This window comes from Pseudophryne corroboree, chromosome 5 (assembly GCF_028390025.1).
Source record: "Pseudophryne corroboree isolate aPseCor3 chromosome 5, aPseCor3.hap2, whole genome shotgun sequence".
Classification (NCBI taxonomy): Eukaryota; Metazoa; Chordata; class Amphibia; order Anura; family Myobatrachidae; genus Pseudophryne; species Pseudophryne corroboree.
Window position 1 is genome coordinate 651,703,980 of NC_086448.1, and position 18,650 is coordinate 651,722,629.

At 39.9% G+C, this 18,650-nt stretch overlaps 1 protein-coding gene across 2 annotated transcripts in view; it reads left to right on the forward strand.

Moving 5' to 3' along the window:
- The window catches only part of ASXL3 (ASXL transcriptional regulator 3), a 303,495-nt gene that overhangs the window by 147,961 nt on the left and 136,884 nt on the right, over positions 1-18,650 (forward strand). For both annotated transcript variants that reach the window (XM_063923670.1, XM_063923669.1), the window contains 2 exons: positions 17,393-17,501; positions 18,128-18,236. In XM_063923670.1, the coding sequence (XP_063779740.1) occupies positions 17,393-17,501; positions 18,128-18,236 (218 nt within the window). The remainder of the gene's footprint in view (positions 1-17,392; positions 17,502-18,127; positions 18,237-18,650) is intronic.

An 18,650-nucleotide genomic window follows, 5' to 3' on the forward strand; every position in this document is an offset into this window, starting at 1 on the left:
CTGTCTGTAGTTTCTTATTAGTTGAGGATCAAATCTGCAGTAGCTGCAAGGAAAAATAAGAAGATATCTGTTTCATTCATTAATTAACATCAGATTTTAATAGGTGCTTTGGAAACTAAGGATCTATTTTAGGTCAGATAATATTGAAAGATAAATGAGTAGTTTATTATAAAAACATTTGGAATACAATTAAATAATAGAACTATGTACTAGGTTAGAGGTTGTAATTATATCTGACACTATAAATATATGATTAAGAAAGGTAGTGATGTATTATATGAAAATGGAGCCTGTTCCTTTAATTAGAGTATGTCTAAGAATATTATTCTGGATATGTATAAAATACTATAGAGCTTTATTTTGATGCCAACAAATATTTGGAGGGTTTATAATGTAAGGCTGCTATATATAATAATTAAGGATTAAAGATTATATATTTTTGTATGGTTTAAAATGTCTATAATATAGGCGCACATATGGATAGGATGGTTAATGTTTAATCTATGATTGCTGCTAAATAGATGGAAATGTATGCTGACCTAGAGGGAGGCTAAGTGGAGCCGTGATTTATTATTTATAACAGGTGTGCAGCTACTAGCAGAGCCAGGAGACCAATACGATTAGGTGCTATGCTCTGTGGAGTGAAATTGAGACCTGGAACGCACGTGGTACGCACATGCGCGCTGCGAAAATTTTTAAATAAAAGGGTGTCCAGGTTGATAGAAGGAATCACTGACTGAGGAAGCCGCCGATAGACGGGTAAAGGCGGAGAAACGCGTTTTAATACCCTTTGGATATCGGGAGAGATTTTGACACATACACTATCTCCTTATGCTGTGGAACCAAGTCCGGACCTCCAGATATGACCCATTAAAAGGAATTTGCTACCAGGGCCGGGAGTGGACGGATCAACGTTCCCTACCAATCCAGAAAAGACACATGCGGTAAAACTGACTTTTTAAAATCACCGTACATGGCCATGTTTTAATTATACCGGAGAGGTGCCTGCCGCTCTAGGAGAGTTATTCTTAATTGATATTAAGGACTTGTGCTATATCAAACGGATCGATGAAATAATCCGAGTACATCTGGGTTTAAATTGATTGTTCCCTATTGATTGAGACTGTATATTTGATCTCTGGAGCTTGGAGAAATCACACAAAAGAATAAAATATTTTAATATACATTTTTTTATTGCTATATATTACCTGTGGAAATTACATTGGAGATCATGTGTGAAGTACAAAATATCTCTTGTTTTAGAATGTTATAGAAAGGAAAAATAATTATTAAATAAAACAAAGCTTTTTTTACTATACGGTTTGCCAGCGCTTTCTATTGTGGTTGTTTTTTTTCTAATTTAAGGGTTGAGTAATCCCTAATTGAGCACTGCGGCAACTGTGTAGGAGATTTGTTTGGCGCCAGGAAACCTTATAGTTTTTATCTTTGTGTGTTTATGCCACAGTACTACCTATATTTGGATCTAGTATCTGCACAATAGACAGGACAGATTGTCATTGTCAGCAGTTACGTAACGTCACTGCAGTCTTATTTAAGGGACGCATCAGATTTTTTGAATAAAATAAATCAAATTGTCTTGAAAGATACTTATAAGATTATAACGTGACGTTCAAGCACTGTACACGAACATCCCACATAACAAAGGGATATTGGCTGTGCAATATTATCTACAGAATGATCCCACCATTTCAGAGTCGTTACGCAGCTTTTTATTATCATCCATTCAATTCATATTATCACATAATTATTTTTTGTTTGATTCACAATTTTTTTTGCAGTCACTGGGTACAGCCATGGGGACCAAGTTCGCTCCGAGTTTTGCCAACCTCTACATGGGGCGCTTCGAGGAGCGCCACATTTGGGGTGGCGGACACGGGGCGAACTTGGTCTTTTTTGGGCGTTATATAGATGATTTATTTATAATTTGGGATGGGGATTACACCACAGTCACAGATTTAATTCAGAGTTTTAATAATAATGAATTTAATTTGAAATTCACACATAATGTAAGTGATACTTCTCTTAACTTTTTGGATATTACAGTAAAACTAATTGATAAACAACTTCACACTGTCACGTTCACCAAAGATGTAGATTGCAATAAGTATCTTCATTTTGTTAGTTGCCATCACAAGAGCTGGAAAACTAACATACCAAAAGGCCAATTTATGCGAATCCGTAGGAATTGTTCCAATGATACGGATTATACTACACAGACAGAAGCCTTATTTGCATTCTTTCTAAAACAAGGGTACCCAAAAAACTTATTAGAAAAAACACTTATAGAGGTGAATTCAATGGACAGAGAAGGACTCCTTGTGCCTAAGAAAAATAGGATCAAACATCTAGAAACTAATTCAAAACATTCCTTGACTTTTGTAACGAAATATAATAAATCAGATACTGAGATTAAACGTATTATTAATAAAAATTACAGTCTATTGAAGCTTGATAAGTTTTTACCAAATGACATACGAGACTCACAGAAAGTTGTTTTTAGAAAGGCCGATAGTCTAAAATCCAAACTAGCACCTAGTATGCTTAGACCTGATTCTACTAAGACAACAAATACGATGAATTGGCTGGATTTAAATCCAAAACCAAAAGGTTTTTTTAAGTGTGGTAAGTCTAGGTGCCACACATGTGATCATGCAGCACATCGCTGTAGCACCATTACATAATTTAGCAATAAAGAAACATTCGAATTAGGATCCTTTCTCAACTGTCAGTCCCGTTATGTCATATATGTGGTTGCCTGTGGGTGCGGCATTCAATATGTGGGCCGCACCACGAGAACACTTAATGTTCGGTTTTTAGAACATAGGAGATTCCTTATCAAAGGTAATAGAACACATAGTTTACCTCATCATTTTGAATCATGTCACAAGGGGATCCTCAAAGACGTGAAAGTACAAGCCATTGAACAGATCCCCCCCCATCAGTTAGAGGGGGGGGATAAGTTTAAGAAGCTCTGTCACAAGGAGGCATTTTGGATCTATAAACTTGGAACCATGGTCCCTGCAGGCCTTAATGATACTATTGAACTTAACAACATCTAAATATATGGTCAGCGAACAGGTCTTTCCATCTCTTTTTTTTCCCCATACTTTTTTCCCCCTCCCCTTCTATCCCTCTTTCCATCTCCATCTTCCCATTATAGGTTTTAGTTAATAACACATTTTCAGAGTAAACTGAATTTATTTAGGTGTAGTAGCTTCAACCTTTTAGGTTCTAGACAAGAGAATGTTAATGGTTTAAGACTTGGGATTAGCCTTTGTTTCCATTGTGAGGGGTATGGGTGGACTCTAGGGTTCACCAGCCTAAGAAAATATATGTCTTTATAGATTATTCATTGTATTGTCATTCACAATAGAGCAGTAAATTAATTTACATATTTTTTTGTGTATTTATACTATTATGCACACTATCAGGTCCCAAACCATATTTTATTGATTAATTCACTTTTTGGATATAGTTCTATTTCTATATCCTTATATAAGTAATGAGCTTATTGTTTTCTGGAAACAGAATAATAACTTAAAACAACTAATTATTAATTATATCTTCTTATCTTTATCATCTTTTGCTCTGTTCATGATTTATAGGTACTTGATACCATCCATTATAGAGATTTAATATTGGAATGGTGATTGAAGGTTTTTTTGACTCAGTCTTAATGTATTTGGAATATTATTAGGTTTAATTGATTGTTTGTGGTAATGTCTGGCTATGAGACACTGATTTTTAACTCTGCAACTAGCCCGATGTTTTTTAAAGGGCGGCTGTCTTTCTATATATATTTTTTATTATAAATTGTTAACTCTGGGTAATAATTAAAATAATTTTCTAGATTGTTATATATAGATAACAAAATGTTTTTTATCTGAAACACTAATGCATTACTAATTGTGGGCCAGGATCAAATTAAACAAGCAGGTATAGCTCTGATCCTTCTGCTCGTTCGTTGGTTAATTGACAGCCGCAATAGAAATTAGGTAATAAAGAAGTATAAAAGAGCCCAAAGGTATTGGAGGCGGCACTTCTGATGAAATAGCCCTGGTATTGAGGCTGAGAAACGCGTCAAGCATTCCGCCCGGCTGTTGACCACTTCCACTAGAACGGTTAATATCCAGCAGCACGTCCCGGACGTTTTTCAACTGTAAATTTACCGCCCGGCACCCTGCACGGCACTCTGCTGACCGCTACAGAGACACAGGACACAAGCTGTCTCTGACGACCTCCCAACAATCACCGAGAGGGAGCGGTCGGGTCTCCACATCCACACCACGGAGAAAGTTTTCACAGTCACCCACAGCTCCGGTCAGACCGTTCTTGGCTTCAGTGTTAGTAAGTGGGTAGCCGGCGCCCACAGCTACTACACAATCAATTGCACTGTCTGAGGCTGGGGTAAGCATAATTAACAGACTGCCAAATAGCGTTCTTGCTTAAAACTGTTATTGTGCCTCATATAATAAATATACAAAACAAATTACCCCCTGCTAAGCCTCTTAAATTCTGTTTAACACCACCGGAGCATTGGAGGTGCTAATAATCCACATAAAGAACAGAGCAGAACTTTTAACTGTGAACTTTGTCAATTTCCATATTATTGATGGATCTTTATATTTCCAGAATTATCCCATGGACTCTTCTGTCCAGTTAATTCACGTGTGGAGTTTCATACAAAGAAATCTGGTCAATTGCAGAGTGTCACATTATATCATTCCAAACATTAATGGTTATATTGTTTTTAGGAGCATTTCTCTAGTGAGATACATTAAATAGTTAGTGTTTTGTGCATCTTATTAAGAAGGTGTACATTTTTTTAGGTACAGGATGTCTAGCTTTATCTATTAATAAATTCTGAATTTTTAAAATAAATATAGTTTATGACAGCGCTTCATTGTGTTTGTTATTCAGTTATAATAATTAGAAACTATATGCTGCATAAACTTGTCCCATTGTTAATAGGTACAAGGAACACCATTATATTAAAACTCTGGACCATGTGAACGGGTATCACTTTATATACGTTGATCGATCTAATAGGACATTATTTTAAATACAGCAGTAGATATAGTGTCACCCAATTCTACCACCTCTCCCCAAAAAGTTTTTGGAAAATTCTTTGATATAACTAACATATGAGAGAGAGGTCAATTCATGTAATATGACCCCTTTCTTTACAGAAGCATATTTACAGTGGTGATTGAAAGTTTGGGCACCCCAGGCAAAAATTCATTTTAATGTGCAAAAAGAAGCCAAGGAAAGATGGAAAAATCTCCAAAAGGCATCAAATTACAGATTAGACATTCTTATAACATGTCAAAAAAAGTTTGATTTTATTTCCATCATTTACACTTTCAAAAGAACAGAAAACAAAAAATGGCGTCTGCAAAAGTTTGGGCACCCTGCAGAGTTAATACCTTGTACTGCCCCCTTTGGACAGCTGAGACCTGGCAGTGTCATGGATTGTTCTCCATCATCGTCTGGAAAGACCAGGTGATGTCAATCTCAAAGGTTTTAAAAGCCCAGACTTGCCCCCTTTGGCAAGTATCACAGCTTGTAAACGCTTTTTGTAGCCAGCCAAGAGTCTTTCAATTCTTGTTTGAGGTATCTTCGCCCATGACGCACTGCTCTTTTAAGGTCTATCCATAGATTTTCAATTATGTTGAGGTCAGGAGATTGTGAAGGCCATGGCAAAACCTTCAGTTTACGCCTCTTGATGTAATCCACCGTGGATTTTGAGGTGTGTTTAGGATCATCCATTTGTAGAAGCCAGCCTCTCCTTAACTTCAAAAAACAAAAGACTGGGACTGCGCAAATCAATCTGATGTGGATCTTTATTTTCACATAAAATTACTTTCTAGACATATACAAATACATACAAAGTACTTGATACCGGCCAGCATCACATAAAAGAATATTTCATAAAACCAATTAATATATTACTACTGGATCTAATAATAAAAGATAATTTCTTAATTCCAGTTTAAATACCTGATAAAATTTGTATCCTTAATTTATATGCTTTAAATGAACCACTAATAACTTTCTCATGCAATATTAGTAATATCACTGCAAGCAGATTAGACAAAGATTAAATGTCCAGCGCTTTTTTGGTTAGTGGCATGCAACCATGCAGGGTATTTTTCCTTACAGATGTTAATATTTCATCCAAGCATGCATAAGTATGAATCCTCAGTCCAGATAAAAAAAAAGCTCTCTCCTCAGGTTAGAAACACCCACACTTAATTAATCCCTTAGAACCGCTTTGTCCACAAATAAGGCTTCTGCCGTTTAGCTAAGCAGATCATGCGTGATAATAGCCTCTTATATAGCAATTCATAGCGTTCACTTATTCAGGGTATAATACTATGCCTGTGCAGTGTCCTTGGACAAACCCCTCCCAGCTGGTTAAAGCCTTATCTGGAGCCTCCGGGTTCTTTCTACGGCGTGTTTTTCCTCCCCAATTCAATGGGGTTTCTTATGCCTGCGGCCGGCCCGCTGATGTCTCCGCTGCTGACTCCTGTAAAGGGAATAATGACAGACGCGTTTCCCCACCTTTGATTACGTTGGCGGCTTCCTCAGTGTCGAAAATTATCCTTAACTTCAGCTTTTTCACAGATGGCATCAAGTTAGCGTCCAAAATTTGCTGGAATCTTATTGAATCCATTTTTCCTTCTACTCGTGAAATGTTCCCTGTGCCACTGGCTGCAATACAACCCCAAAGCATGATTGATCCACCCCCATGCTTAACAGTTGGAAGAGGTTCTTTTTCATTAAATTCTGTGCCCTTCCTTCTCCAAACGTACCTTTGCTCATTCCGGGCAAAAAGTTCTATTTTAACCTCATCGGTCCACAGAACTTTATTCCAAAATGCATCAGGCTTGTCTATATGTTAATTTGCAAACTTCAAATGCTGATTTTTGTGGTGAGGACGTAGAAGAGTTTCTCTTCTGATGACTCTTCCATGAAGACCATATTTGTACAAGTATCTCTTTATAGTGGACTAGTGTACCACAACTCCAGTGTCTGCCAGATCTTCCTGGAGGGATCGTGCAGTCAAACGTGGATTTTGACTTGCTTTTCTCACAATCCTGCGAGCTGTTCTGTCTGATATTTTTCTTGGTCTTCCAGATCTTGCTTTAACTTCCACTGTTCCTGATGACTGCCATTTCTTAATTACAATCCGAACAGAGGATATGGGCATCTGATAACGCTTTGCTATCTTCTTATAGCCGCCTTCTGCTTTGTGAGTGTCAACTATTCTCAGTTTCAGTGTTCTACACAACTGCTTAGAGGAACCCATGGTGCTGATTGTTGGAGCAAGGTCAAATGAGTCTGGGCTTTTAAAACCTTTGAGATTGACATCACCTGGTCTTTCCAGACGATGATTGAGAACAATCCATGACACTGCCAGGTCTCAGCTGTCCAAAGGAGGCAGTACAAGGTATTAACTCTGCAGGGTGCCCAAACTTTTGCAGACGCCATTTTTTGTTTTCTGTTGTTTTGAAAGTGTAAATGATGGAAATAAAATCATACTTTTTTGACATGTTATAAAAATGTCTAATCTGTAATTTGATGCCTTTTGGAGATTTTTCCATCTTTCCTTGGCTTCTTTTTGCACATTAAAATGAATTTTTGCCTGGGGTGCCAAAACTTTCAATCCCCACTGTATGTAACTGAAAAACACCTATATCATTGGAATTAAAGGGAGAATTAATCCCGCCCTTGGCGAATTATATGGTAATATAAAAGACACACACATGGGAATAAATATACATATTTGCATATGCAACATATTAAAAGTAAACAGTGAGGCACAAAGTTTTAATCATCACTTTGTATGTCTTATTTCACAAACAATGTTTTGAAATATAATGCAATTAAAATTAAATTTTATATATTATATTATATTCTATACATTCTCTTTAGTGCGCCAGCAAAAAGACTACCCTTTTCCTTGTTTGCTATTGTGACATTTATGTTGTCTTGGGCAGCACCCCTGCTATAACGGATAGACTATAATAAGTCTTTATAAATAATCAGGGTTACCGAAATAGATAGGAAAAAACCTTTACTGCTGCAGAATAAATCCCACTATCCCCATTACCTTTTGTTTTTCATCTAGATGTAAGTGGACACGTCTGTAGCTTTTTAAACATAAGCCTCCATCTGACTAGAGGGCTGCCGTACCTGACCAAGCTCTTGACCCCACCAACTCAGAATATCAAGATGTTCTTACCCCTATTGCTTGCAGGAGCTTCCTTATTCTGTTTAAGAAACTTAAAGAAATCTGTGCAAGACCTACAATCCATGCAAGCAGGCATTTCTGCAGTTGGCGCTAGGACAGACCAGGTACGACACAGAGTTGAAAAGGTGGTCAATTTCTAGCAGTCCCATGAAGCCGCAATTGCTCCATGACATTGCTCAGCTTCAAGAGGATCAAGACAGCAGAGCACTACAAAACAATCTACGAATCAGGGGTATCCTTTATGATGCCCAACCTCCCCACCTTGAGCTCTACCTCAAGCAGCTTTTCATGCATCTCTCTTCCACCACCTCGGAAAATCTCCTACTCCTTAATCATACTCACTACACACTGAAACCACTCCCTCAGATGATGATCTACCTATACATTATTTCAAGGCTAAGGAAGCTATACTGGGAGAGGCATGCAAGCTTTCCTCAGTCACTACTTTACAGATATTCCAGGATGTCTCTCCTTTAACCCTTGCAAATGTAGAGACTTTAAACTCTTTACTAACCTTCTTCATCACCACAACATCCGATAATATTTGGTCTACCACTTCTGCATCCTCATCTGGCACCAGGGCCAGCTCCATGTGTCCCGCTCCCTTTCTGAAGCTCAATCCTTCCTCCCTATGCTGGGTCTCTTTGAAAGGATTGTCTGTATGACCTCTGCCCCTCTTCCCTAAAGACCTTGGCAGAGGATGTCCTAACACCCTCCTTTGCTCTCTTATGAGGGCCTGTTTCACCTATGCTTCCTAAATCTCTCTCCTCGCCCATGTGTGATGCGATGGTATGCCTCAATATTTAAATTTTCTTCTTTTTGCCCAAATACTAGAGTCCAGTACGATACCTTTAATGTGCCCGCTCTTACTCCTTCCCTTTCCCCCACCCTCATAGTTGTATATAATTTCTTGTTATCTGTTATAGATAACAAGAATAACCGGTGACTAGCATGTTGAATTGACTCAAACAGCTAACAAACTACTTCCCACCAAACTCTGCACTAAAATTTCTACGCACAATCTCCTGGCCATCCGTGATTGATAGGATGTTAACTTATGACCCACAAAAGATTTGCTTTGAATTCCAGAGAGTTTATTTAACTTTGTGTTGCTGGTTTAGCCAAGCAGAAGCAGACAAGGGTCATAGAGGAGTTTCTAGTGGCTGTTGGACTATACCCTCATGAGGTAGTCTAGCTTAGTGCTGACATTTCATTGACTAAAATCAAGCAGTTTGTGAAGGACCAGAAATTCTGAAAGGCCCAAGTGCCAGATGGCTAAACAGCAGCCTACTATACATTTTTTTAGATGTCCTATTCACCAGTCGCCATACTCTCTTCAGTGCTATACTAATGGGAAAACCCTGGTCCAAGCAATCTCTGGAGGCTAGTATCTCAATCATTGACAGGAAGGTTAAGAATATTCATATCTTCGCATATCTTCCAACTTCAGCAGGGAGAAAAGAGGGACATGATGCACCCCAAAAAGGGGTGGGTGGGGCCTTGAGTGAAGGGGGCAGGGCTTTGTGGAAGGGTGGGGTCTCACGGCACAACCCCCAAATTCATCTTTTTTGGGGCATGTCCAGCGTTCCCTGAGCGGCTGGACATTCCCTGGCTCACCTTCCTGAGCTGTTAGATGCTGTGCACATGCGTGTGGTAATAACAGGTTCTCCCAACTGATTTGTATCTTAGAGCGATGTGTTCTTGGCCAGTCTGACGTGTGTCTGAACCCTGCATGGGTGCAGGGGACGACAGTGTGATGTACAATGCAATGCTGTATTCTGCAGCATGACATTGTACACCATATCTTATGGTTGGCCATGCAGCACGGGATTGCATGCGGCCTGCGGGAACATGCAATATGGCATACACACTGCCCGATATGCATAATATATCATTCCAGTGTGGCTGGAAACTACATATCACGCCGATATCGACGTAGTGTGTTCCTGGCTTAAGTCTTGGCTACTTGAACTTCACCGTGAAGTTTTATGAATGCTTGCAATTTAGATGTTATTCTGGGGCTCTCCAGTTGAGCGGTTTATATAATTTATTACAGATTGTACAGATTTTTTTTTCTTTTCTCTTCTTTTTTTTCTTAATAGTGATAAATTTACTTAAGGTGTATTTTAATAGATTTTTAAATACTGTAAATCGATTGTGTTTCAGGGCTAAAGCGCACATCTACGAACATTTCAAAATTGATATAAAAAATTGTCTGTTAGTAAATGTGTGTTTTAGCCCCTGAAACACACCATTGATTTAGATCGATTTGCAATAGTTTAAGATCGATCTTGAGTAAATTTACTCCAATGTCTGTAGTCTATACTTCTGAAATAAAAAGTTTAAAAGTATAAAATGATTATTGATGGATCTGTATGTAAAATGGGATTATATCCACTCTTCATAATACATGCCACTAATACCCCTTTTACACTCGCACACCCGGGTCACTCCTGGGATGCGTCCTAGGATGCATTCCCGGGACTGACCCCTTTCACACTGCACTAAGACCTGGGATCGACCCGGGACAGCCCCATTTACACTGATCCCGGGATATCCCTGCAAATGCATGTGTATGTCATTAGAAATGGCCTTTTTCTGGCTCACATAGATGAGGTCACAGTAGTCAACAAAGGGAGGGGTGGTGCCTGCTCACACCATTGCTGCAGTCATGGCCGACGGAGTAGCAGTGTGTATGCCTGAGCTCATGATTCTTTCTGCTTTGCAGATGTTTCATACAGCCAGTGACCGCATGATGCAGCTTGTCACACTGTGTAGTATACTGCACATATATTTTATGAGGAGGAGGAGGGCGCAATTTATGGTGGATAGGGCTACTAGTCGCCGCCAATATTTGCGCAGGAGGAGAGCCCTCATATCATCCAGGATGAGTACCATCCTGAGCGTGAGTATGGGGCCTAACCGGTCATTTTGGTCCAGAGATCGCCGGCACGGAGAAGCCTTTATCAGGAGCGTGGAAGCTTACCAGGATGAGGAGTGGATGGCTAACTTCCGTGTGTCTCGTGCAACCTTTAACTACATCCTGGAATTACTTACCCCAGCACTTAACGTGCAGACCACCAGGCTTAGGAGACCCATCGAGGCACGCAGGAGGCTAGCTATTGCATTGTGGTGGTATGCTACCCCAGGAGAGTACCGCTCAGTCTCATGCTTGTTCGGTGTTGCGATCTCCACCTGCTGTGTCATAGTCCACCAGGTGACTAAAGCAATTGTATCTACTTTATACAAGCGCTTCATATCTCTACCACAAGGACAGCGCTTACAGGATACCATCAAAGGATTTGTGAAGCGAGGCTATCCGCAGTGTGGAGGAGCGATTGATGGGACACACATCCCCATTATTGCCCCACGTGACAACCATGCTGACTATTTTAATAGGAAGGGCTGGCACTCCATCATATTACAGGCTGTTGTGGACCACAAATATTGGTAAGTGTTTATTTTTGGGGTGGTGGGATGAGTTGCATGTGTGAGTTTTACATTCTAACTTTTTTAAATTTTTCTCTTCTTTAGTTTCCTAGATGTGTTTATTGGCTGGCCAGGCCGATCTCATGACTTCCGAGTTCTTGCCAATTCTGACCTGTACAACATCGTAGAGGAGAAGCAGGGAGGCTGGCTGTACCCCAAAGAGTGTGCAAAGATTGTGAATGGGGTGGAGATCCCTGTCCACATCATCGGGGATGCTGCATACCCTTTACGCCCCTGGATTATGAAAGGCTACACCCAACAGGTCCAGTTAACCCCAGAGCAACAAACCTATACTCACACCCTGAGTTCAGCAAGGATGGTGGTTGAGAACGCCTTTGGCAGGTTAAAAGGAAGATGGCGTTGTTTGTGAAAGCGCAATGATGTGGACCTAAAGAATATGCCTAATGTAGTAGCTGCGTGCTATATACTGCACAACATCTGTGAACTGAAAAATGAGGTATTCCTTCCTGAGTGGACTGTACTGGACCCTGAGGTTATGAACCCACATGTGGAAGGTGCTTTGTTTGGGACTGCCTCAAACTCCGCTGCAGAACAAATACGCCACACTATTACGTCCAACCTTGCAGCACTGGTACAATAGTGTTTAAGAATCAGCACAACATGTTTGGTGAATTACATTTTTTTTATTTTGTATTCCACCTTTGATCTTTGGTTTCAATATTTATGATTTAAAAAAAAAAAAACACATTGCCAGCAACTGTGTATATATGGAGAAACAATGTAGAAAACACTGAAAACATGGTCTACTGTTACGCACAAGTGGGAATGTTATGCCTAGATTTGCAATCAAGTTTTGATTGGCATAAAAAAAAAAAACACTGGTAGGCTTGTAGATGCAAAACACCATAAACCACAGTGTCCCTGCAGTATATTATTACTGTGTAAAAAATAAATAAAAAGTGCTTTAATGTAGACACTATACAAAACAGAACATAGAAAAAAAATTAAAGAATGCACAAACCGTTGTGCATAAACACTGACCACACTGTGGTTATTTAACAACAAATAACAACAATAAGAAATTCACTGTTTCACAGCAAATTGCGCAATACAGTAAACTCTGTGCTTTGCGCGCTAGATGGTGCAGTATTTGGGGCATAGTATGGGCCAGGATTAAATGATGAAAAACCCTGCTCAGGGTATTGTGAGTTGTGGTGTTGGATTGGTGCTCTTGAGGTATTGCTCATACGCTCATAGAACGCCATGTTCATTTGGTGCAATTCCCTGTGCCGGTCATACTGCTTTCTACTCATGCGTTCCTGCATTGTCATGACTTGGGAAAGAAATGCATCATGCATTTGGCGTTCTGCCTCTAGAAACCTGTCGAGCCTTGCATCCTCCTGTGCGGACATTGTAGCGTCCATCTCTCGGAGTTGGTCGACAAGGACATTTCACATGGCTTTAGCCACTTGCTCCGCTCTGCTCAGTTTCTTCCTTCTAGGCGGTACGGTGTAAACTGTGAAGAGAAGAAATACAAAATGAGCGTATATAAAAATAGCAGCGTTAGCAAACATGTGTTTGTGGCATTAATCCACCTACACACTAGCTACTCTGCAACATTGAACTATTTATAAAAATGCAAAGCCCCCCTGGGTGGGGGCAGAAATTGCAAAGCGTGCCACCGTGCCAGCAGCGTGATGAGCGCAGTGATCCTGCAAGGGGCTCATTTGCGCTCGCCACGCTGCCGCCACACTGGCCACTCATGCTGCACACATAACCGGATGATTAACAATTGTGGATTTGTGCTATGAGTGTTAATTTCTAAACATGTACTTACTGTTTTTCTGTAAAGTTGTGGTGACGGCACTTTGTACAGTCCCACTGTCACTGGTCTGAGCATCCACGACGTCTTCAATGGTTGCAGTTATGCTGTCGTTGTTTCTGGATGTGTTTATGGACGGCTAGGAGGATGTGTCGCTGTCCTCAGGTGTGTCGTCAATTAACGGTGATGACGGACAGACGTCACTGCTGGTCTGTGTCTCTTCTGGAGTGCCTTCTGTAGCTGTGAACTGGAAGACAGACTCACCGGACTGCATATAGCTGTGTTTCCAAAGATATTGGCGCAGATGTCATAGTACTGCCAGTCGATACGGCCAACACGCTCTTTTTCCTATTGTTGTCATGCACCTTCAGGAACTGCTTTTTAAGATTTTTCATTTTGTTTAACACTTGCTGCTGTGTGCGGATGATTCCTCTGGCTTCCAGCATCTTGGAGATGTTTTTATAAATCACTGCATCTTTAACTGTGCCTGTGATCTGCCTCATTATTTCCTCCTCTCCCCTAATGCTCAGCAACTCTCTAACCTCCTGGTCTGTCCAGGTCGCCATGCTGCCTTCCTCACACGCATCCAGGATGCTCCCCAGGGCTCTGGAAGATGACATCTTTTCTGAGCCCATGAAAGCTCCAATCGGAGGCCTTTTAACAGTCCCGGGTAGTGAATCCCGGGACGGGCCCTTTCACACTACCCAGCTTCCCGGGACGGTCCCAGGTTCAACCCTGGTCGAGACCTGGGTTGAAATCCCGGGATGCTCGACCCGGGAAATTGTCCCTGTACCCTTTCACACTGACAAAAAACCCGGTATGATGCGCGTTCACGTGCAATATCCCGGGATTTTCATGCGAGTGTAAAAGGGGTATAATTGTCTAAATCATTGAGGAAAAGGAAAAAAAAATTCTGGGGTGTCCCATTCATGGGAAGATTACCATCTGTCTTTAATGTTCTCCATTTGTAAATCTTTTTCGCTGTGGAATGATGGATTGTTTGGAAATGGTCTTATAACTCTCTGAACACTGATGAGTAGCAAAGTGTTCAGATCATTTCAAATGTCTTCATTTTTGCATGGTGTTAACGGGTGTGGATTATTAGATATACACTAAAAAGGTCTACAGTCAATAGGTTGACCACTAATGGTCGACAGTAGGGAAGCCAATCCCGGACCATTTTTTCAATCCCGGGTATCGGGATTGAAAAATGGCCAATCCCGGGATTCCTGGGATACCCGGGATTGGCTTTTAGCTATGTGGCCGCCCCCTTGCCCCACCCCAGCCTTGCCCACCCCGCACACATAACTCACCATATACCGGGGGGCGGGCTGGTGGGGAACATCCTCTGATCGCTGCTGAGGGCGCAGCGTGACCTCTCACGCTGCACTGGGGAGCCGGAAGAAGGAAGCCGGGCAGCGTCTGAGCGTCCTGTGGACGCTCAACGCTGATCCCTCAATCCCCGGGATTGGAGCTTCCAATCCCGGGATTGAATCCCGGCCATTTTTGGCCCTAAATCCCGGGATCCCGCCGATCCCGATCCCGGGATTGGCCACCATAGTCGACAGGTTCACAATGTCAACATGGTCAAAAGATCAACATGAGATAGGTAGACAGTAGAAAATGTTGACAGGGTCAAAAGGTTGACATGGAAATGGCAGACACAAAAGAGGTAGACAATGGCGGATAGATAAGAGAGTGCAATATTTGCCTCACATTACCTTCTTTTTTGGTTTGGAAGCAGTAATGGTATATTTTCTTCTGCATACATAACTTTCATATTTTTATATTTTTTGTACGTTAATTATAAAGTAAAATCTGATTATTTATAAAATTGTAAGACCTTGTGACTACTAAATAACTGTGTCCTGATATGGGGGGGAAAAAACAGACGTGGGCATTTTGTTTAACCTTTCTAACCTGCCATTGGTATTCATCAATACCAATGTGTTGATAGTTGTCCTCCTTTGCAGAGTAAACTCTGGGCATGCATTTACGAATGAATAAATAAATAAAAAAAAAAAAAAGTTTTATTTTTTACATTGTTACAGTTGAAGTCGAGCAAAGCTTACTAAAACTATTTGTTTTATTTAGAATTGTTAGCATGTAAGATTCTATCATGCCTGGCAACGGTCAGTATATGAGAGTATGAGGAGTGGAAGGTGTCAAGTGGAGATTTGTTTGTGTATTCCAGAAGCACTGCAATCTATTCTGATAACTTAATCTGCTCTACACATCTGATGCACCAGCAAAGATAGAAAGCAGCAAGGCTTATGGGTTTATATTATCCCAAGGGAGTGAGATTGTAAAAACAAAACACTGATATGAAAGTAGAACAGCTTAATTGTAGCTGTTTAAACAACTAAATTGTAAAAATTAATCCTGTTTGAAGGATAATCCTAAAATGTATTCAGTCTCTAGTGTTTCTGCGACCCTGTTTTTCCTCTAGACAGTATATGTGGAAAACATAGTCCGTACGCAAAAAATCTAAAGTGCTTTTGTCTGTATGGAGTCTGGGAAAAAGCTAGGTATGTTTCTTGGATACATAATGTCTGAAAGGATGTTTTTCTCTTAGAAGAGGCCATATTGTTTGCATTTGAAGAGAGCATTGCAGGTTCATCCATTAAGATAGGACATGCATAGTTTTTTAATTTGCAGAGTTATGTTGTCTTTACATTTGTGTTATTTATTTTTTAATTCATCTACATATAAACTAGTTTGTTCAGTAATGCTTTAGCTTGTTATAGACATATGAATAATATATGTAATAAATACATATTCAGATTGTTTCTCAGAAATTTGCTTTACATTAAAATCTTACTATTCTTTCAATTGTGTGCTGCTTTAGGTTTGTGCAGTCTTTTTTTTTTTTTGTCCTCCATTTCCCCATACGTCATGTGTTAGTGTCGTTATGTTTTTTAAAGTAAGTTGTTGACATGCCTCCTGATGTGCAAAGCTTATATTTAGGAAGTTATTGTATGATTATATACATTTTCTATGATGATCATTAGGTCTCATTGGTTTGATGACCTGGTAATAAAAGAAACTATAGCTGATGGCAATGGCTCACATAATGTTCCATTTGTCTTTATTGCACCAGATTTATTGTGATTTGAGCGTTGTCATTTGCAGTTCATTCATGGGGCTGTATTCTATCTGTTCACATATAAAGCTGTTATTAACATGTCTGAATTATGCCCTTCCACTGGCCATAATTGGTTGTACATCCTCCACATGAAATTCTGCCCCGAGCTAAAAACTTTAACATGCAGCAGCAACTTAATTTTGACTCTTAAGACAGGATCCCACCTCCCCCAGTCCAGAAACGTAACTACTTGTAACTTAAATCTGTTCTTCCGGGGCCTTTTCTTACTATTCCTTTGTTGCCTTTCATCCTACGGCATACAGCTGCCATTGAACTTGCCTTTTTTTCCTTCTGATTATTCATGTGCATCAGTCACATTGTCTGCAGCATTTTCAAAACCACAGCTTTCCTGTGTTCTTCTGAATGATTTTACTTAAATATTTGGACAATGCGTTTTCGAAAGCATACAGTTCTGCTGGCTTCTTTTCTTGTACCTTTTTCTTTTGTTTTAGCATGGAAAAACATAATTATATTGCACAGATTTTCCCCCTGAAGCCTATGGAGCAGATGCATTTGATTAGGATTGTCAAACCCTTTATTGTAATGTAGATGCTTTCAGGCTCGAAAGAATTTCTCTAAAGGGGAGCATGAACAGAAAAAGGAAGAGAAAAAAGCAAGTGGTAGAGAACGCATTGTAAGATATAGCTGAGTTCATGTGTTTTACACTCCTTTTCATGCGTGTTATCTTGCGTTGCAGTGGTACTTCTCCGTTGGCTTGCCTAAATGCAATGCTTCATACTAACACTCGTGTGGGCGATGGGACCTTCTTCAAAATCCCTGGGAAATCGGGACTCTATGCTCTTAAAGTAAGTAGAATTTTCTGTCTATGGCTCATATTGTATATATACCAGTTAGAAATTTGAAATCAAAATTTACATATGGTTTTAATATTAAGTGCATAGAATATTTGTATTTCTCAGATAAATGTCACTTTGGTTATACAAAGACATATTTGCTGATACCAGCCTGGAACAAATTCTGTGTTGATACTGTAATGGTTTCTATTAATGCATTTTACACTAGGGTGGTGATTTTTTGTTAAAATTAGTTTTTTTTACTATTATTCAAACTGACCTGAGTGAGATTTTACAATTCAAATTTCACAGTCCAAACAAATGCATTATGTTGTTTTAGCACATTGAGTAACAAATATGCTATCCGCTACTATGCCGTTAAACTATAGTGCATTAGGCGGCAAAAAGAAACCTTATACCCCTTATACACTGGTTGATCTTTGAAGACGTTTCATCATTCTTGCTGGTAGCTTTCTTCTGATAAGTTAGCATAGTTATTTTGGATGTTGTGGTTGATAGTAATTGATATAACTGGAATAGTATAATGGGTCATAGTGTCTTGTTAATACTGTGAGGTGTGTTGTCTCTATTTGTTTGCCATTTTTTACTTTCATTATCTCTATTCAACGTCCCATCAGAAAGAAGAATTGACTTGCCCAGCCGATGGAACACTGGAAATAGGCTGTGAGTCAGAGTTGGATGGGACTGAAATGGCCGAGGCAAGCAGCAATGGAGAGGAAAATGAAGGTAGGGGCTTGACCACGTTGTGCTTTTGCTGAAAGCGCCATGTACTGCACGTGTTTTGTTAGTGGATTGTTTATGACTATAGGTTAGTATTTGCACTTCCCTTCATAGCGCATGACATACATGCTGCAATATCCAGTAATATTAGATCAAAATTGTTCTGTCTTGTTAGTCAGTATGGTTGAGAAATGCTCGCACACTCTGCTCCCAGCTGCAGTTGATCCTGCTGCTTGGCTGGTATGCCAAATTAGTGGACCTTTACCAATTGGCCAAACACGTCCTTAGCTACCTTGAACATTGATGTGGTCATTCAGTGCTCAGGTGAATCAGAAGGAGAAACCCCTATGTGACCTGATTTATTTTCATCCTATTGAAAGATATGCATCAAAATACTTTAAAATATATACTTTGTGTGCA